General features: G+C 41.0%; 1 protein-coding gene across 2 annotated transcripts in view; it reads right to left on the bottom strand.

Moving 5' to 3' along the window:
* LOC143025569 (exportin-4-like) overlaps positions 1–21792 on the bottom strand; it is a 47006-nt gene that overhangs the window by 14014 nt on the left and 11200 nt on the right. Inside the window, exons 6-19 of one of the 2 annotated variants that reach the window (XM_076185450.1) lie at positions 20721–20876; positions 18033–18146; positions 17460–17617; positions 15373–15547; positions 14176–14352; positions 12591–12683; positions 10495–10657; positions 9255–9432; positions 8896–9055; positions 8192–8361; positions 7860–7965; positions 6422–6602; positions 5485–5660; positions 2657–2824 (exon numbers count right to left, since the gene is read on the bottom strand). In XM_076185450.1, the coding sequence (XP_076041565.1) occupies positions 2657–2824; positions 5485–5660; positions 6422–6602; positions 7860–7965; positions 8192–8361; positions 8896–9055; positions 9255–9432; positions 10495–10657; positions 12591–12683; positions 14176–14352; positions 15373–15547; positions 17460–17617; positions 18033–18146; positions 20721–20876 (2175 nt within the window). The remainder of the gene's footprint in view (positions 1–2656; positions 2825–5484; positions 5661–6421; positions 6603–7859; positions 7966–8191; positions 8362–8895; positions 9056–9254; positions 9433–10494; positions 10658–12590; positions 12684–14175; positions 14353–15372; positions 15548–17459; positions 17618–18032; positions 18147–20720; positions 20877–21792) is intronic. The other variant, XM_076185451.1, reaches the window with a different exon arrangement.

Here is a 21792-nt window from a genome sequence, read left to right as displayed (position 1 = left end):
TTGGGAAAGAGGGGAATGTCTGCTGAGGAAAGTTGGGAGAGGACAGAAGATAGGGGTGAATGGAGAATGGTTGTGTATGGATGATGATGTGATGCATGAGGGGGAGTGGGTGGGGGATGGAGGTGAGGAAGTATGTATGAGAAATAAATAAATGTAGCCGTCTTATCCTTTTATGCATGGGGGGACGGAGAGGGGGGGGTTGCCGATTTAATGAAGTGGCCTTGCTGTGGATGTGCTGTGTCTTGCGACACTGCTTCTGACCCAGGGCAGTGGACAAGATGCAGGGATGACCTGTCATCCAGGAAGTGCCAAGATAAGAGGGAGGGAAGAGGGTAGAGGGGAGTGGAGTATGTAGGGGATGGAATGGGTGGGAGTGGTTTCTATGCCTTTGTTTTTTGGCTACCTCCCATGTAAGGGGGAAAAAGCCTTTGGTATATGTATGTATGTGTGTGTGTGTATATATATATATATATATATATATATATATATATGTATATATATATATATATATATATATATATATATACACACACACACACAATAGTTTTTTTCTCCTTATAAGGGAGGTAGCTGAGTCAGAGGCATGTACTTATTCCCACCAAAATCACTTCCCTCCCATCTCAGCTCCTCATGGATGATGGGTCATCCCTGCATCCACCAACTGCCCTGGGTCAAAAGTATTGCAGCAAGACACACACACACAATATATATATATATTTCCCCCTAACCCCCTCCACATTCAGCAATTCTCCGAAATATTCTACCTATCTTCCCCTTACCACCTTCACTTCCAATGACACCTGTACATTTACATCCTTTTTCATCTCTTCTGACTCACTCTGCTTTCTTCTGTCAATCTCTTACTCTATTTTAGATCTGTTCTCCTCTTTGCCTTCTCTCTTCTTGTATTTCTCATGTTTCCCGAGTACCTTGCGAGCAGTTCACATACACTCTCCTACTACTGCCTTCACTTTTTCATCCTATCATTCACTACCCTTCCTTCTATTTCCTCCCATTTTCTTTATCCCACATACTATCTTTACACATTTTGTCTCCTTGAAACCTATTCATTCATCTTCTACTCCTACCTCCCCTTTATTCTTCTCCGTCTATCACAATTCTCAGCTTCTCCTGGTATTCTTTTTCCTTTTCCTTCTCATTCAATTGCTATCAACATTTTTCTACCTCCCATCCTTTTCCTCCTCCACTCTCAATTTCCATTCCAACAAAAAAAAAAAACATTTGACATTCCTCCACTCTCTCCCCTGAAAATATGTCTAGAAATCTTCTTATCTTTTGTTTGGATAATACTACATATTCCTTTAATGCCCCATCACACCACCCTGTCCACCATCCCTTCCCATGTATACTTATGCTTGGCTCTCTTCCTTAACAATGTTTGCTATCGTCAACTCTCTACATCTCCAACATCATTTCTCCATTAAGATCCTTACCTGGCATACCAAACCTCCCTACTATTCTATCTACTGGCTCATCCCCTACTCTAACTTTGAAATCCAAAACACCACTACATTCACATTCCTCCAAAAAATTTGTAAACACTCAGCCTACTCTAACCAAAAATCCTCCCTTTCCTCTTTACTTTCCTCACTAACAGGTCCATATGTACTCACAAAAACCAACATATCTCATCTCAGTTTCATCTTAACCCACGTTAACATTAAGGCATAACTCCCTTAAGCATCATTATGGTCTAGTGTTCTGCACTGAGACTACAATTATGTAACTGTAATGGTCTGATCACAGGTTGTTTGTTTCTAGTAAACTTGGATTCTGTTATATCAAAACTTGTTCATATGTTTGTCTGTACACACATATACCAAGGCTTTTTCCCCCTTACAAGGGAGGTAGCCAAAAAGAAAAAGACATAAAATCATCCCCACCCATTCCATCCCTGAATACACTCCACACCCCTCCACCCTCCCTCTTATCTTAGCACCTCCTGGATGATGGGTCATCCCTGCACCTTGTCCACTGCCTTGGGTCAAAAGCAGTGTCGCAAGACACACCACGTCCACAGCAAGGCCGCTTCATTAAATCGGCAACCTCCCTCTCCGTCCCCCCATGCATAAAAGGATAAGACGGGGAGAAATCACTTCGGGCTGCGTCAAATTTTGCTCACACATACTACCTCACCCCCCATCCCCCCCACCCATTCCACCTCATGCATAACAACATGCAAAAACATCTGAAATACAAAATGCACCAGGATTACAAATTTTATACATTCAATCTTAATTCTTTGAAAGATTATGGTCTAATGTTTATTCACCACAATATTTTTTTGTCCAATTTACAACAGAGAAAAATGGGCACAGCTACCACTGAAAAAAACTGGCTCAAGACAGACTGGATGGAGTCCTTTGAATAAACATCTTAGCAAGTTCTGACCCAATTAAACACCTCAACACCTGGCACTTTAGTTTTTATTCTGGTTAACACCAGATGAAAACAATTCAGCTTCTGGGGTCACTAACAAGAGGAAACTCGACAAACTGAGATCCCTTCAGTTTGTGGTCTACTCTTAAGCTTTTTGGGATCATCTGGCTTTGGTCACTGCAAAAAACCAAGTATGATACTTGTGCCTAATTATCCCAAGGACCTTTTAAGTCTAATAAACAAAATAAGCTACAACCATTATTTCTACCTTGCTGAGCAGGGAGGTCAGCAACTCCATCAGCAGCTGGATGTCACGCCACTGATCTTCCTCCCCACTAGCATCCACCGTGCGACGTCCTATGTTGTGTCGAGCGTAAGCACTCACTAGGAGTACTGAAGCTTCAAAAAGCTGTTTACTTGCATTCTGAAAAATGGGAATACATATGCTGAAAATAACATGCAATGAATAAAACCTATTTGGATATAACTTGTGACAATCATAAAAGATGCAAAATTTTATACATACATATACCACAGGCTTTTTCCTCTTACAAGGGAGGTAGCCAAAAAAACAAAACAAAGCCATAAAAACATTCCCACGCACTACATCCCTAATACACTCCACTCCCCTCCACCCTCTACCCTCCCTCTTATCTTGGTACCTCCTGGATGACGGGTCATCCCTGCATCTTGTCCACTGCCCTAGGTCAGAGGCAGTGACTCAAGACACAGCACATCCACAGCAAGGCCGTTTCATTAAATCGGTGACCCCTCCTCTGTCCCCTCATGCAGAAAAGGAGAAGATGGGGAGAAATCCCTTCAGGCTGCATCAAATTATTTTTTTTTCACACACTCCCTCACCCCCTATCCCCCACCCACTCCCTTTCATGCATCACAGTATCATCCATACACAACCATTCTCCATTTTATATATATATATTCACACACACATATATATACATATACACATATATACCAAAGAGCCTTTTCTCCTTTATAATGGGGGTGGCACACACACATCACACTCATCCAAAACCCATTTATTGCCCCTCCCATCCTTGTCCCCTGCCACACTGCTCGGATCAAAGGTAATGGTGTGAGACAGTACATCCACAGTGTAGCCTGACAGCTGGAGTTGGTTTACCCTCACAATTTCTTTATGTGGTAATCAATCGATCAGTTGGCTCTGGTCACTCCTACAGAAAACCCAGCCTTTAGGTAATCAGCAACAGCCTCCAGGTAGGTTCACAAGACACCCAAGGAATATATATTGTGTTGTTGTTTAGAGATAGTTAGTGTAGGGCATTGTAGTGTGAGGTGTTCTTTGTCTTCTGTGAGATGGTTTTATCTGGGGCAGTTAAGCAAGGCCCATTCTGTGTTGGTGTGTTTTCAATGTTAGATGGTTCCTGTGCACAATTGTGTCAATGTGGTTCTTATTAGATGTGAATGAAAGTCTTTTCTTCTCCTATGGTGTTTATGTCTGGGGGTTTTCGGTGAAATACTGAGTTTGTCTGTCTTAAAAGGTTTGGTTACTGATCGGAATGTGCATGTGTTACGGTGTGTAGATGTGGACAAAAGTAATGTGATGAGATGTGCAAGGGGTGATGATGGTGGCAAGAGGGATGTCAGTTTAAATGTTGGGAGATTGCATCACTTAATCAACTTATTCCTCAAGGTCTTTCTTGCAGGAGACCCGGAACTCCCATGTAACTGGCAACAGCCACAGAATTTGCTCATAAATCACTTAAAGAAGAAATATTGTGCTGTTGTCTGGGAATGGCTTGGGTGGGTCGGTATAAGATATTTGATATCTTCAGTGCGATGGTTGCATCTGGAGCAATATGTTTTTGTTGCCTGGCCTTTTCTGTATTGGGATAGTAACTTGAATGCAAGTGTGCTAATGTGATTCTTGCTTCTCTTTGAAGTGATTTTCCTGTGGGGCTAATGTCTTGAGGCAGAGGTTGATGGAGTGGGAAGCTTGGTCAGTCTTGAAGAACTAGTTTTGTGACCTGAGAGTGATCATGTTTTTTTATGGATGTATTGTGAGATACAGGCAGTAGGTGGTTGTAGATGTTTGACTAGTACACTGTTGGTATTGCTTTTTTTTTTTTTGAGCTGGTTATACCTATGTTATCTAATGAAATGAACAGGATTCAGAGCTCTTGCATACAACTTTGTACCTATAATTTTCATATTGTGTCCAAAGAGAAGGATTTTAGTAGCTTGGGTTGCTTCAGGTACAACCTCTAATTGCTCATAAATATTTGTTTTGTGTTTCTTGTATTTCTCCTTTGCTGGTGTTTCTGATTGTGCAAAACAATATAGTGGCTGCTTTAGTGTGAACCATATATCATTTACAGGATATGTAATTTTTGTTATCATGGTTGGAAAGGTCCATTAAAGTTGAAAAATGCGAGAAAAAATCTCCAACTCTTTGGAAACTAGCAACTGGCCTCTTTCATACATAGAGAAGAAAATGGTGCCTAGTACTAGCTTGTGGCCTCTGCGAGGAAAACTTTTTGGTTAATGAAGCAATGGGGCCCTGCTGTGGATGTGCTATCTTGGATTACTTCTCACCAAGGCAGTGGGCAGGTGGCAAGGATGAGGGTAGAAGGGAATGGAGTATGTAGGGGATGAAATGGGTGGAAGTGGTTTCCATGCCTTTTTCTTTCTTTTTTTCCCTACCTCCCGCAGAAGGGGGAAAAAAAGCTACCAGAAAACTGTCTATAACTTTAGCCAATCATCTATGGGATCCATTGTGAAGACGGTTAACATCTCTGCAGCCATACTCCATTGTGCTTTGATCCTTCACATGAATTCCAAGCTAATTCCTTCAGTTTTAGCTCTTATGTACCTTTCCCTTTATCATGCAGCCTTACCTGGTTACCTGTATCATGACCGAGTTCCTTCCAACTATGCACAGACCAATCACAAATGAGTACAACCACCATAGCCATTATTCCTGAACTAATATAAATTCAAATAAAACCTCTTCTGACATCCATTACACAAGACAGGTACAAATGATTTTGCTAAACATCACCCCTGCAACAAGCATAAAAATTTATGATAAATAAAACTTACTGGAGTCAAGTAGCAGAGTAGTCTTCTGCCACACTCGACATAAAGCTCTAAAACTGCTTCTACCACAGTAGCATAATTATGGTACAGATCCACTAACCGAACACAATCCCCCAGGATGCCAACTAGACGGGTAAACAGGCACTGGGCTGTGGGCATTAAGCAACCTTGCATGGCACCTGTGAAATAAAGAAATAGTACAAAGCAATAAATCATGCAAAAATGCATGAAAAAAGTAACAATAAAGGAAAGTCAAAAGAATTCTAGCTACATTAAAGAAAAGTTATTTGAAATTATACTGCCCTCCCTAATACCTGCCATTGGTAAACATGAATATCTGAGGCTTAAGAAAGGATGTCAAATGAGTGAGAGGGGACTGTTAGGTCAAGTGCAGAGAAGGTGCAGATTTACGTTAGTAAACGAAGGTGGTTAGGAGGAGATGGGTAGCGTTTCAGGGATATAATGAATGTAGAGGAGGATCGGGCATGTTGATTGTGTAAGTGGGATGTACCAAGAAAATAACTGTGATGAGAGAAGAAAATCATATGGTTATATTTTCCTCCTGTGAAAAGACAGGGCATAAGAAGGTTGGGAAGGCTCCCACCAGAACTTTAGTAATTGGGCCATTAAATGTGCATGGATGTTTATTCCCTAAGCTGGAATTATACATTCGCAATGAGGTGCATTAACTGAAGAATAAGAGACAGGACCCCATAAACACAGCTCCCTCTATGTACATTACAATTTTTTATATACATATAGAAAGAGACAGGACCCCATAAACATAGCTCCCTCTATGTACATTACAATTTTTTGTATACATGAAAAGAGAGAGAGAGAGAGAGAGAGAGAGAGAGAGAGAGAGAGAGAGATAGAGATAAGTGTTAAACAGAAATAATGATAAACAAGGAAGTAAAGTAAGCTGTTGATCACAACTCACCAATAATGTTATCAATGTGAAGTAGAACCTGTTTTCTTGGCTCTTCTTCCAAGTACTGTTTAGCAAATGACTCTGCTGTGACCAAGTGTTTGAAAGCTGCTATGGGAGGGTCTAACACATGAGTCCAGTACTGTGTGCGTGCTTCTGTGTCACTAATAGCTGCAGCACACATAACCAAGCCCTGGATAAAATAAAAAATATTAGCTCAAACTGTCACTCAATTAAAACAAGTCAATAACAGCTTGCTGTCCAAGCAAGGTAGAAGAGAGGAGTGGAGGGAGTTTGAACCTTGCCTGGTAGAAGGCATGTTTATAGTAAAGACATATACATATCATACACATACTTAGGGTTCTTTCCCCCCCTTATCAAGGAGGCAGCCAAAGTCAAAAGATATCATTCCACTCCCAACCATTTGATACACTCCCATCCACCTCTCCCTCACTCCCTCCCTCTCATCTTGGCTCTTCCTGGATGATGGGTCATCCCTGCATCTTGCCCATCACCCTGGGTCAAAGGCAATGCAGCAAGACACAGCACAACCACAGCAAGGCTGCTTCATTTAATTGGCAACCTCACCTTTCTGTTCCCTCATGCAGATACACTGAAGATGGGGAGAGTGGAATGGGAGTGGGTGGGGGATGGGAGTAGGTGGTGGATATGTGTGGATATTTTGAGATGGCCCGAAGGTAAGAGGACACTGCTTCTGTGAGGAGTGGCCTAGCCCACTCTGAGAGGAGTTTGTAACATTGAACTGAATCAACAAATGGATTTTCATTAGTCTTCTCTTTTTCTGCATAAGGGGATGGAGAAGGGAGGGTCGCCAATTAAATGAAGCGGCCTTCCTATAGATGTGCTGTGTCTTGCTGCATTGCTTCTGATCCAGGGCAGTGGGTAAGATGCAGGAATGACCTGTCATCTTGGAGGAGCCAAGAAAAGAGGGAGGGAGAGTTGGTGAATGGGAGTGGTGTATGTGGAGATGAAATGGGTGGGAGTGGATTTATGCCTTTGACTTTGGCTACCTCCCTTGTAAGGGGGGAAAAAGCCACTGGTATATGTATGTGTATGCATTTACAAATCAATCCCTTATACTAACGGCTAACCCATTACTGTGGCTGCAGTCATCTATTTAATTTATTTCACATGTGGGAGTGGATTTTATGGCTTTGTTTTTTGGCTACCTCCTTGGTAAGGGGGGGAAAAGCCTTTGGTATATGTATGTACAACTCCTTCATTGGGAAATGAAATCACACTCTTCTTCATTGACCCTTACCCACACTGAAGCACATTCTTTAAACCTGTTTATTACCAAGATACTTTATTGTGTCATCTGATACTCTTTTAATAGAGAAAGGGTTAAGGTATGAATCTTCATTTACGGCCATGAATAATTTACAAAAATTATCCAGAATTTTTTTTTTCATTATATTTGTATTAATACCTGCATAAGTCCTCTCTGTGCAGCAGATGAAATAGACGCAAGTCTTCCACTATGTTGCAATTTAACTAATTCCATCAACCCATCAGACTTTACTATGTGTGCCCCTCTGTTGGAGAAAAAAAAGAAAAAAGAAAAAAAATTTACCACAAATATTAGACCACACATGTGAACAAGCATCGATAAAATGCTACATCTGTCATTCATGAGACCACATCAATTGTAGTACACTTACAAACATAACTTGTATACCAAACACGGAACCTACCGGACATGAGCACATTGACCTAACACAACACAAAACAAGTTAAATTCTTTAAAATGTAACGACTTGCCTTTCTTTACTGTCTACCATTGTGACCAAGAGGTTGACAGTGTCTTCAACCATTCCTGGCTCTGCACTTCGTAACCTTAGCGTCTGTTCAACAGTTGACAAGAGATAGTTCAACGTCCAACAACCACCCTCTGAGTCACGGCCAAATGCTGATGTTAATGCAACACTAAGCTGCAAAAAATAAAAAATAAAATAAAAACATCTATCTAAATATATACATACATACATCTACCAAGAGCTTCTTTCCCCCTTTTATGAGAGGTAGCTATGTCAAAGGCATGTACCCACTCCCACCCATAAATACATATACCAAAAGACCCTTTTCCCCTTATACAGGGGTGGCCAAGTGCATATAATCACCCTTCACCTGTCCAAAAACCTTTTCATTATCCCTCCCATCTCAGCTTCTTGTTGACAAGTTGTCCCTGTCTCCTGCACACTGCTCAAATGAGATGCAATGCAGCAAGACAGAGCACCTCTACAGCAGGACCAAACAGCTGAAGCTGGTTTATCCCCACCACTTCACTTCATGGCAACCAACTCCAAACCTCTCCCTAGCACTTTTACATTTACTTTCCTCCCCATCCTGTCTACATATACTTTGAACAACCATGGCAACATCACATAGCCCTGACAGACAAGCACACAGCCAATACATCCTAACTACATTTCAAGAATTACATTCTTTTATGCCCAACATCTTACCTCAGCATAGAATGATTCATATGGAAGGAGGTATGATAAACAAAATCTTCTAAGAAACCACATAAGAGATGATGAGACTTCGGGACTAAGTAGATGACCCATATTTGCTTTGAGTGCTTGAGATTCTGTTTCACATAGTCTCAGAACTGCACTCATTAACCTTAAATAGAAAGAAAGGTAAATGTTGCATCAGAAAATCATTGTCATTTTTACAAAAAGAGCTGATGGAACAAAACATATAAGAGATTATTCTAGACATGCCTGGAATCTGGACATGTTTCTGTCTGTACCATATTCAATACACAACACAATGAGAGCCCATGTATGAGGCATGAGGTCTGCAGCAGCCAGACCCTAACCTTATCAACGGATCCCCAGAAGCTGAATTTGGAATGTCCTGGGGCATCTGTGCTGGGGCTGCAAGAAGTTGCAAGGTGGCCTCAAGATTGACATTTGGGGCAGCACTCATACTATAGGTAACCATTTCTGAAGGTATCAATGCAGTTTCTCCCTCATTGTCCATTGTTGTTACATGGCCTGTAACATAAAGTAAAAATAAAGTATTAGCCTTATACATTAATCAATCAATCATCAATGTGTTGCCCTAGTCCTCTTGCAGGAGAGTACACTGAAAGTAATAGAAGTAACAACATGATGTACCAAAACCACCCCAATTGGACACCCAAAATCCTCCCCATTGAACACCACATGACAAGGACAGGAACAAAAGCTTATGTCATTATTCTTTACACCACACATCCATCTCTTATGCAACACCAATATGTATGTATGCATGTATGTGTGTGTGTGTGTGTGTGTGTGTGTGTGTGTGTGTGTGTGTGTGTGTGTCTGTGTGTGTGTGTGTGTGTGTGTGTGTGAGAGAGAGAGAGAGAGAGAGAGAGAGAGAGAGAGAGAGAGAGAGAGAGAGAGAGAGAGAGAGAGAGAGAGAGAGAGAGAGAGAGAGAGAGAGAGAGAGAGAGAGAGAGAGAGAGAGAGAGAGAGAGAGAGAGAGACGAGAGGAGAAAGAGAGAGAGAGAGACGAGAGGAGAAAGAGAGAGAGATAGAGAGATAGAGAAGAAGAGAGAGATAGAGACAAAGAGAAATAGATAGATAGAGAGATAGAGAGAGAGAGAGAGAGAGAGAGAGAGAGAGAGAGAGAGAGAGAGAGGAGAGAGAGAGAGAGATAGAGAGAGAGACTACACATGTAGCATACTCAAACATTTATAACAACCTACCACCTTTACTGTTAAACCCCATGGCAATGCCTAGGTTCTTTATCTTAGTCTGGCATAGAATCACAGCCTGAGTGAACAACAGAGAGAAAAGTGGTGATTGTGAAACTAGTATGTTTCTGATTCACTACACACCATACACGAAGACTGTCATATATTACATATATATATACCAAAGGCTACCCCCTTGTAAAAAACAAAGGCATAAAAAACCACTCCCACCCATTCCATCTCCTACACACTCCACTCCCCATAACCCTCTTCCCTTCCTCTTATCTTGGCACCTCCTGGATGACAGGTCATCCCTGCATCTTACCTTATTTCCAAATTCAATATTTGCAATCTTGCAACTCATGCCTCACTTTACCTGCAATAAGCAAGAGCCAGTGGATATCCTCAAAGAGTTGGTCTAATTGTGAGTTGTCACCTATAGTCAGGTTGTTCGTGTGAATATGTGCCAGCTGGGTTCGTAAACGGCCCACTCTCTCCTCCAGTAATTGTGTTAACAATGGTACACTGTGTTCGGGAACCTGTAAGTAAAAATAAACCAATAAATAAACATATAAATACATACATACATATCCCAAAGGCTTTTTCCCACTTACAAGGGAGGTAGCCAAAAAACAGAGGCATAAAAACTACTCCCAACCATTCCATCCCCAACATACTCCATTCCCATCCACCCCTTTCCTTCCCTCTTATCTTGGCACCTCCTGGATTATATATATATATATATATACACATACATATATATATATATATATATATATATATATATCTCTATATGTATACATATATATATATATATATATATATATATATACATACATATATATATATATATATATATATATATATATATATATATATATATATATATACATACATACATATACCAAGGCTTTTCCCCCCTTACAAGGGAGGTAGCCAAAAAGGAAAAGGCATAAAATCATTCACACCCATTCCATCCCTGAATACACTCCACACCCCTCCACCCTCCCTCTTATCTTAGCACCTCCTGGATGACGGGCCATCCCTGCACCTTGTCCACATACATATACCAAAGGCATTTTCCCTCTTACACAGGGGGGTAGCCAAAAAGAAAAAGGCATAGAAACCACTCCCACCCATTCCATTTCCTATATATTCCACTCCCCTCCACCCTCCTCCCTCCCTCTTATCTTGGAACCTGAAACATATAAATAAATAAATCTGTATGTATCCATTCTATAACATTTCTACTTTAACCTCTAAAAATGCGTAATGGTAACGTACATCCAATATTGGGGACAATAAACAATGGTTAACATACTAAATTCTTGAATTCATCCAATGTGCTAATTATCTTACTACAGTGAGAACACAAAAAGCAGAAGCTGAAAATCTGAATTTTGCAATAATTCAGTCCTCTTTTCAGCCACCATTCAAGCTCAAAGGTGAGAGAGAGAGAGAGAGAGAGAGAGAGAGAGAGAGAGAAAGAGAGAGAGAGAGGAAAAAGAAGAAAAGAGACAAGAAAAGAGAGAAGGGAGAGACAAAAGAGAAGAAAAGAGAGAACAGAAGAGAGAGAAGAAAAGAGAGAGAAGAGAGAAAAGCAAGGAAGAGAAGAGAGAGGAAAAGAAAAGGAAGAGAGAAGAGAAAGAGAAAACAGGAAGTGAAGAGAGGAAGAGAGAAAAGAAAGAGGGAGAGAAAAAAGAGAAGAGATAGAATGGAGAAAAGAGAGAGAAGAGAATGAGAGAGAAAAGTGAAAGAGAAAATCTATATACTAAAGGGCTCTCCCCATTTATATTGGAGGTAGAAAGCCAAGGCATGCACCCCCCACCCACTCCCATTTGTTTCCTTCTCATCTTAGTTCCTTGTGGAGTAAGGGTCATCCCTGTTTCCTGCCACTGTCAGGGACAGAAGCAATGCAGCAAGACACAGCACACCCACATCAGGGCCAGTTTTTTACTTACAAGGCAACACTCTCTCCTTGTCCTCTCATGAAAAATAGAAAAATCCCTTTGGGCTGTGTCAACTACCCTCCATACAAAACTATTTTCCATTCACGCTTATCCCCTGCCTTCTCCCTTCCATGCTCAACAGGCATTACCCTCTTGCTTAAAGCCACTTTTCATTGATCTACCCACTGATCTCCCAACACCAATCTTCATGCCTAAAGGGATATCTACTTCTGTCCATTCTCATAACATGACCATACCACCTTATATACATGGAGAAAACATCAGCCATTAACCATTCTATGAGGTAGCTAAAGCCTTGTTGACAAAGGGCTTAGTAGCTGCTAGTGCCAGCAACTTGTAAACTACCCTCTCTACTTGCCTAATGTTAACAGAAATTTAGTAAACTGCCCTAGTGTTAACACTTACTTGTCGGTTAAGTTAACTTGCAGCTAGCACTAGCAGCTACTAAACTACCTGAGTCAATGAGGCTTAAACACTTGTCGGACCCAAACCACACAATTACCTGTCTTCCACAGAGACCAATCATTAATAGCTGCTCTTTGAAAGCTAGTCTGTCAGACTGAACTGCATCTGCTATGTCATCACCAGCATCAACCTGAAAGAAATATAAACATATATTAGTATCAACACTGATTATTTTTCAGTATCTATTCTTGAAAAAAAAGTAGAGGGAGGTGAAGTATGTAGGGGATGGAATGGGTAGGAGTGGTTTCTATGCCTTTGTTCTTTGGCTACCTCCCTTCAATACTCTTCTGTAATAAAAATATAAGAATGAAGGAGACTGCAAGAGACCATATGGCCTACACTAGGCAGTTCCATGTCCATTACCACCTATCATTCCTATCCATAAAGTTATCTCACCTTTTAATACAACCAATAGTTTCAGCGCTCACTACATGGTTACGAAGTCTATTCCATTCCTTGACCACTCTATTGGTAAACCAGTTCTTGTCTATTGCCTTCTTAAATCTAAACTTGTCCAATTCAAATCCATTACTGCAAGTCCTGCCCTGTTGTCCTAATATGATGACCTTGATTGTGTCACCCTTGTTAAAGCCTTTGACCCACTGGAAGACCTATTAGATCATCCCAGTCTCTGCATCTTTCCAGAGAGTGTAAGTTATGGTGCTTGAGCCTGTCCCTATAAGGTAAATTTCTAAGCCCATGTAGCATTTTAGTCATTATCCCCTGCACTGATTCTAGTGAACTGATATCCATTCTATAGGATGGAGACCAAAACTGTATCACATAGTACAGGATGGGTCTAACCTCTGCATTTTTATTTGTAACAGTCCTGGCTATGAAACCTAATGCTCTGTTAGCTCTATTCCTGGTGCTAATGCACCGTTTCCTGTCTGACTTGGGGAAGATGGTGCTCCCCTAACGTACAAATGATTCAGATTCTTGCCACAAATGCTTTCTCACTGAAAGGCAACCTAGGGCAACAGATTGATTGGCTGATTTATAGTTTTCTTCCACTCAATAAGATGTATATAATAATAATAATAATAATACATACATATACCAAGGGCTTTTTTCCCCCTTACCATGGAGGTAGCCAAAGTCAAAAGGCATAATTCCACTCCTACCTCCCTCTCATCTTGGCTTCTGAAGGATGATGGGATCCCTGCACCTTGACCATCACAATGGGTCAGAAGCAATACAACAAGACACAGCACATCCACAGCAAGACAATTTAATTTCATCAGTGACCCCCTCCTCCTTCTATCCCCTCATGTAGAAACATTGAAGATGGGGAGAAATTCCTTCAGACTGCATCAAAATATCATTCACATATAGCCACTCCCTAACCAACCCCATCTCCCACCCACTCCCTTTAATAATAATACATATAATAATAATAATAATACCATGGAGGTAGCCAAAAAAAAACAAAGGCATAAAATCTACTCTTACCCATTCCATCCCCACATACTCCACTCCCATTCACCTTCCTCCCTCCCTCTTATCTTGGCTCCTCTTGGATGACAGGTCATCCCTGCATCTTATCCACTGCCCTGGCTCGGAAGCAATGTAGCAAGACACAGCACATCCATATAATAACTAATAATAATATCACTACTTACTGATAGTCTTGAGCCTTCAGGTGGTGCTAGGTGACACTTGAGATAGGTGTCAAAGATGAGTGTAGCACTCTGTTTCACTTCAGAGTTGTCCCATCCTGTAGTTTCCTGCAGGATACACGCCCACGACTGGAGCATCTGTTCAAAGGCTTCCATGAAGAGTTGGTCCTCATGGTCAACCTTTTAAAAGAAATAAAGAACTCATAAGTAGAAATTCCTATAAGAGTTTTTTAAAACCCAACTTTTAAATATCACTTTCCTTTGTACAGTGACCCTTCATCCCTGTGGGGCTAAGATGTGAGGGATGAGTGAATGCAATTTGTGCACAAAGCTGGTCACAAGTCCTAAACTAATACAGTACAAACAAACTCCTGAGTGTACAATAAAATTCCATATTCAGTAAACCCTCAATATGGGGACAGGGGTCTGTCGTTATATCCAATGGAAATACCACAGATTTGTTATACCCTGAAGTTTGTTCAGTATTAGAAATTAGTAGGATTTGAAATTATAGTAAACCCTCGATATAACTGACGATATGGGCACAGGTCAGTCATATCTGAAGATCCATTATAACTGAGGATCCTTCACTATGACATTTTCATCCGTTATAGCGAGGGTTTGTCTGGTCAGATTTTTTGTCTGTTATATCTGATATCCCGTATATCGAGTGTTTACTGTATAGATATACCAGAAGACCCTTTCTTAAATGGGGGTACCCAGCCAAGGCATGCACACAGCCTTCACCCATCCAACATCTGTGTGTTTTCCATCTTAGCTCCTTGTGGATGAAGGGCCATCCCTGCTGGAATAAAATTCCAACTATCTGGAAAAAGAGCCCACATAATACATACACACATTTACCAAAGGCTTTTTCCCCCTTACACAGGAGGTAGCCAAAAAACAAAGGCAAAGAAACCACTCCCTCACATTCCATCCCCTACATACTCCACTCCCCTCTACCCTCTTCCCTCCCTCTTATCTTGGTTCCTCCTGGATGACGGGTCTTCCCTGCATCTTGTTCACTGCCCGTATCAAAATAAAACAAACCACCTGAAAACCCTACATTCTACAGATCAGTTTCATTACTATTACCTTGTAAGTGAAAACTGAAATAATTTAATGTCTTTACACTTTGATAACACATGTACCAATAGCATTCTCCCCCCATAGAACCACAAATCCACTCTTCCCTCTTACCATTTCCTCCTGTGCAGCTCCTTGTGCAAACTTGCAAGTCAAAGCTGTCAAGTTTTCGATCAGTTGATGAATCATTTCCTGTGGCAGCGCGACAAGTACAGACGGTGGGAAGAAGAGCAGCAGCTTCCGGAAAATATTACTGATGCCTAAGGCTTCCACTTCTGACACTTGTACACTGAAAGTTCGAGTTGAAATCAATTAGTAATACCTGATATGGTTTAATGATGATATGGTTTAACGTCACAAACTCCCCCCTATTGGAGGGCTAGGACGGTGCCCCTCACAGAGGACTATGTAGCGTGGAATTTAGTGAACCATGCCCTTGGTTCAACTTTGCCAGTGACAAGATTCGAACCGCCATCCCCTCAACCTTTACTGCAAGTAACGACGCCCTAACCCACTCAGCCAGCAAAGCTTCCCAATAGTAATACTTACAATTGCAATTCACCTCTACCTCCACTCCATTCTCAGGCACATATGACTCCAGCCTCCCACTCTTTTAACTCACATCCAACCTACCACTACCATCGCTCCTTGTACAGTTCATCCCCATACTTCTGCCTCAATCTACATACGTACATCAAAGGGCCCTTTCTCTGTTACAGAGGTAGAGGCCTCTAGGCATGCACCTACCCTGTGCCCACATACTTTCAGTTTCATCCTCTCACACAACCCCTAAACTCTATTACCAACTGCTTCCATCTATCCAACAACTCGGCTAAATAACTCCCAACTACACCTTCTACTGGCTCATCTCCCAACTCCAACATAAAGATCCTGCACATCACATTTACATTCTGCAGAACTCTCAATTTAGATTAATTCAAAATGCTTCTCTCTTTTTTCCTTTTCTTACTACCTGAGCCACATTCACTCACAAATGCGCGTATCTCTAATCCCAATCTCACTTTTGCCCACACTGTCATTAATGACACTTCACTCCATCATGCACCTACACATCTTGTAACTTACCGATACTGCCACTCATCTCAACATTACAAGCACCTTACCCACATGCTCTTAAACTGAAACTAACCCTTCCCTTTCAACCATTTCACTCAACACAAACACATCCATCTTTCTTCTCACAAACATATTACCAATCTCTCCTTTGGTCTTTATCCATACCAAATCCACACATATTCTATCTACCTACCAAGGGCTTTTCCTCCCTTACCAGGGAGGTAGCCAAGTCAAAGGCAAGTACCCACTCCCACCCATTCTCCACTCACCCCTATCTCTCACGTTCTCCCTTCCCTGTTCAACAGACATCCCCCTCCTGCTCAATGTTATTGTATGGTAAAAATCTGCTCAATAGCATACAGCTGATACTTTAGGGTCTATATGGAGTACCCCTACAGACCAGAGCTATACATAATTTTGTGTAAGAGGAAATATCTGCTTATACAGAAATAATGCTACTTTATTTTTACTGGACTGTCCCTCCATTATGCTATTCCAACCCCCACTCTTAATACTGTCTTGCACCACTTCTTTTAATATATTTTTTCCATTTTAACTTACCCCTGTGGTACAGGAGGAAAGAATACTAGCACCGAGCTTTCCCACTTGGGTCGTAAAAGGAGGCTAAAACTAGATGAAGGATGGGTCTAAGCATCCTGCTCTCTGCAGCACTAAAGGGTAAATACCTTGTGGAGAAAAATATGGTGGGGGATCTCTAGTCCCCTCACTCAGTCCCATTTAGTCACCTTTAACACCATGCATAAGAACATAGTAATGGCATTCTCCCTCTCCCTTACTGCCACAGGTGGTTCAGAGAAGAGGTAACGTCATAGAAGTGGTAAACAATAATTTCAAGGGGAGCAGTATAAAGGAGGGACAGAAGCAGTACAAAACCACCTCATCATTCCTTTGCAAGTAGGTTTTACTTTTTACATAAATGTAGGGCTCTCGTCCACAGAAGTGGCCCCAAACAGTTCCTAAAGTAATGAATGCATGCCAACATGAATTCAATACCCATGTGCAGGATCTATTATAGGTAAACAAGTAGAAGTAAAAAGTAGTACTACTATGGATCCACCAGTATTACATCTTAGTCAAGAGTGACAACATTCTGGCCCACTCACCTTGACAACAGAGAGAAAAGACATTCCAGGTACTGTCGCAGGTACTTAATGCGTACTTGGCGGTTAACCAGTACAGCTCCATTCAGGGACGCCAACTGCACCAGGCAATTAAGGGCATGATGTCCTAATTCCCAGTCTCCCCGGACTTTCCAGTATAACTGAAAACGTTAAATAGATTTTAGATTCACATATTCATGTTGTTTTGCCATTTTTTTTTCATTGCAACTATTAACATTTACTGTTTTGGTAAACATCCAGCACATCAACACAAAATAGGCTTGGTCACAGAGTCAGACTGCTCTAAATACAATGACCACAGAACACCTCATGTTACAGTGCCACACTAACAATCCCTACACAACAAAATATTTCTTCCCTGAGGGACCTACAGGCCTGCCCAGTGACCCTTGCTGGTTACTCAATAACTAAGGGTCTCCTGCAAAAGACTATGTTATATCTAAAATATGAACTGATGAAAGCATCACTAATGCCCAATGAATTATATTAGAAATTCTATACTGCAAGAGATATTAAACTAATGTCAAAGTAGAAATCTTCATGTATCAGACTCACCCTAAAGAAAAGTTGTATGACGCTCGGATCCAAAAAGGTCTCTTTCCACTGCTGTCCTGGTCTTAGTGAAGGATTTTGATCTTGTTCGAAGACACTCATTAACCGTTTAGGTAGTGCAGTGAAGTTAAGGAAAACAAATGGTGGCTCCTCCATGCCCACAGAAAATCGCACATCAATACAACAAATGCAACATTCCTAAGCTTCTTCCTGGAGAGATCTGTGGGAGGTGCCTATGAACAGTTCCCAGCCACTTTGAGGCTGTGTGTTTACCACTTAGTGAAACTCAAGGCAACAACTATCTATCTACATACCATGGACCTCTTTCCCCTTATAAGGGAGGTAGCCAGCCTAGGCACACCCCCACTCCGCTCCAATTCACGACCCTTCGTTTCCCTCTCATCTTAGTTCCTCATGGATGAAGGGTCATCCCTGTCTCCTGTATAAGTACATACGTACATATATCAAGAGCTTTTTCCCCCTTACAAGGGAGGCACCCAAAGTTAAAAGGCACAAGTAAGTATAAGTATCCTATGTAAGTAAATAAATTATAGTTCATACTGGGGCCCTACTATGGATGTACTGTCTTGCTGCAATGCTTCTAACCTGGGCAGAGGGTAGGAGACATGGAGCTAAGATAAGAGAAACAAGGGTAGTTGGAAGTAGAGTGGGTATGTGCCTTTGAGTTGGCTACCTCCCTTATAAAGAAGAAGCCCTTGATATATAGACAGAAAGATATATAAAGGGGGTTGATTAAAGTGAAAGCACACACAACACCTCCTTAACCCGTACAGTGTTGCTTTATAGGAGTGAAACAGGTCACGTGGGGTTGGATTTTGGCCAAATAATATTATTGTCTAATAAAATTGGAAAAAAATAGCTGATTTCAACAATATAAATGCGATATCTGAGTGTTTCCTGTAGGCTGTCATTTCCTGTGATTCCTTTCACGCCTGGCTGCAATACTAGAGTGGTGCTGCGTAAGACGAAACATGTGGAATAGTACTATGCAATCTCCGCTTCTTATTTATTATTTCCGACACACTTTGAATGCTTCTTCCGTGACTATATATTGTTTAGTTTGAGTTTCTTGTAAAATATATCTTAGGATTGTTTGTCTAGCCTTTCTATAGTCATATCATAGTACCAAATTTATCGCGCTCGTACAGACTATATTTTCTGTATGTGTATATAAGTAGCACAATATTATCCCTTCATTGCACAAGCATAACATGTTTTCTAACACCAACAACAAAAAAATTGTACACAGCTGCTCAAATAAGCCATTATACCAATTTGATGTTTTTTATGTTGGTACTCCTGCATACCACAGCCCGCCCGCTCTCGCCTGCCTGCTGTGTGGGGTGTACCCCACACATTTTCCCATTTACTATGTAGCTTCCGTGTCTTTGCATTTGCTGCCGACCAATTTGGTATTGCTCTGCTACTGTACAGTTCACATAAGATCCCAATTTTACAAGTATATCTAAGAGATAATTGTGTATTACCTCTGGACTGTAGCATATCCCATGAAAATCCGTACGGCTGGGAAACTAAGGACTCAGGTTCCGAGGCAGAAATGAATGAGTGAATATGAACGCACATGTGAATGAAACACAGCACAGATAATGTGGCAATTGATGCTTACATAGGGAAAAGTGTATTGGCTAATGTACCTACAACTGCCGACCAGTTATTTTTTTTATTTTTTTTTTATTCAGATACATATATATATATATATATATATATATATATATATATATATATATATTTCCCACATCCGACCTAGTAATGGACCAAAAGGTCTCCTGTCGGCATGCTCCGCCTTTGTAATCCTTTGTAAACTGTTGAACACGCAAATACGCATCCCATGGCCATAGGGGAAAAAAATCCTGTGCCTGTAAACTTTCAGGTTTCCTTATTATAAACGGCCATAGGGGGGAAATTCCTGTACCTCTAAACTTTCAAGTTTACCTATTTATAAACGGCCATGGGGGAAAAAAATCCTGTAACTGTGACATTATCGTCATAAAGAACACTCTCTATTTCCGCCGATGTCAAGCCCCGGGGCATGGTGCAGGATAAAACGTGCGAGCAGGGAAGATGTGACAGTGCGTCTGGATAGCATGCATGGCCGGCTTATCACGCCGCAGGGGTGCCAACACAACCGACGATGACTCTACGCATGAACACAAAATACCTTGAAATTGCTATTCAAGTTGGAATAATATAAAAATAGCTGATCTACTAAACAGGATTTTGAGTATATTGATAAGTAATCATGACACCACTGATATATTTCTATAAAAATACCTATTTCTTCAATAAATCACTCGTGGTCATGGATACATTCAATGAAATAGACCACAGCAATACAATAAAAATCAGAGTGAGCTTTCAAAATCATATTTAGGAATAGAAAAGACATCTTGAACCATTTCTACAAGTTTAGGTGCCGTGAAGTAAAAGAAAAGATGATCCGTATATATACGTACTAAACACTTTCCCTCCCGAACGTATATATACGTACTAAACACTTTGCGGGTTAACCTTTATCATCTGATACCGTATCAACTATTTTTCCAAGGCAATCATCACATACAGAGGAAATATGTGTAGCAATATACAACTGTACCACACTATTTTGCTAAACATGAAAAAATTCAAATTGTACTGTAATAAAAGGATATGGTGTAGAGATATGAAGGACCAGGTCAGAGTAGTCTCTGCAATGATCAGGAGTTTATTTAGGAGAGCTGAAATTTCGTCACTCAGTTCACCGTCAACATTTAGGACTTCGCCCAACAGGGAAACTGTGAAGTGGAAAATTCTTCGGAGATCTGTACCCTGCAAAACACGACAAAAAAGAATATTAGCAAATATCCTGTCAACAACAATGAACAACTCAATTATTTTTTAGGAGATATGGCATTTAACCTATTTTTCAACCACTTTAGGACCACCCACTCTGCCATTACTTGTCATTTTTTTTATACAAAGCAATTCAGAAGAAATTCACCATGTCATCCTTCCATCCACTCACTCTTATCTTTTGCACTCTCTCTACAATGCTCCACAGACATTCCTCATACCTCAATGGCCCCCTTCATTCAATCCAATAATCTCAGTTTTATCTCCTTCTTCAGTTCTCTCCATTTGCATTCACACTTGCCTCAACTAATCCCTCTGAAACTACTACATTCATACTTATCCCCCTTTTCCCCTGTATGGTGGAAGTATATATGCCACCCCTCCAATCCACCAGTAAGCATTCTTCCCTTAAGAGTCTAAGGCTTAGACACACAGTAAACAATTTCATCAGCCTTTCCTGCATGACTACACCCTTGTTGAACATTCTATATGAAAACCACCAAACATCCAGCTTTCATTTCTCAATGTTAATCGTATTTCCTTTTTGTTCTAGCTCCATTATCCTCTTCTCCCTCCAACATACATACATACATATACCAAGGCTTTTTCCCCCTTACAAGGTAGGTAGCCAAAAAGAGAAAGGCATAAAATCATTTCCACCCATTCCATCCCTAAATACACTCCACTCCACTCCCCTCCACCCTCCCTCTTATCTTAGCACCTCCTGGATGACGGGTCATCCCTGCACCTTGTCCACTGCCCTGGGTGAGAGGCAGTGTCACAAGGCACAGCACATCCACAGCAAGGCCGCTTCATTAAATCAGCAGCCCCCCCTCTCCATCCTCTCATGCATAAAAGGAGAAGACAGGGAGAAATCCCTTTGGGCTGTGTC

Source organism: Oratosquilla oratoria, chromosome 5 (assembly GCF_046742065.1).
Source record: "Oratosquilla oratoria isolate Oo_2021 chromosome 5, ASM4674206v1, whole genome shotgun sequence".
Lineage (NCBI taxonomy): Eukaryota > Metazoa > Arthropoda > Malacostraca > Stomatopoda > Squillidae > Oratosquilla > Oratosquilla oratoria.
Note: the sequence above shows the minus strand (reverse complement) of the source record. Positions and strands in the feature narration are given on the sequence as shown.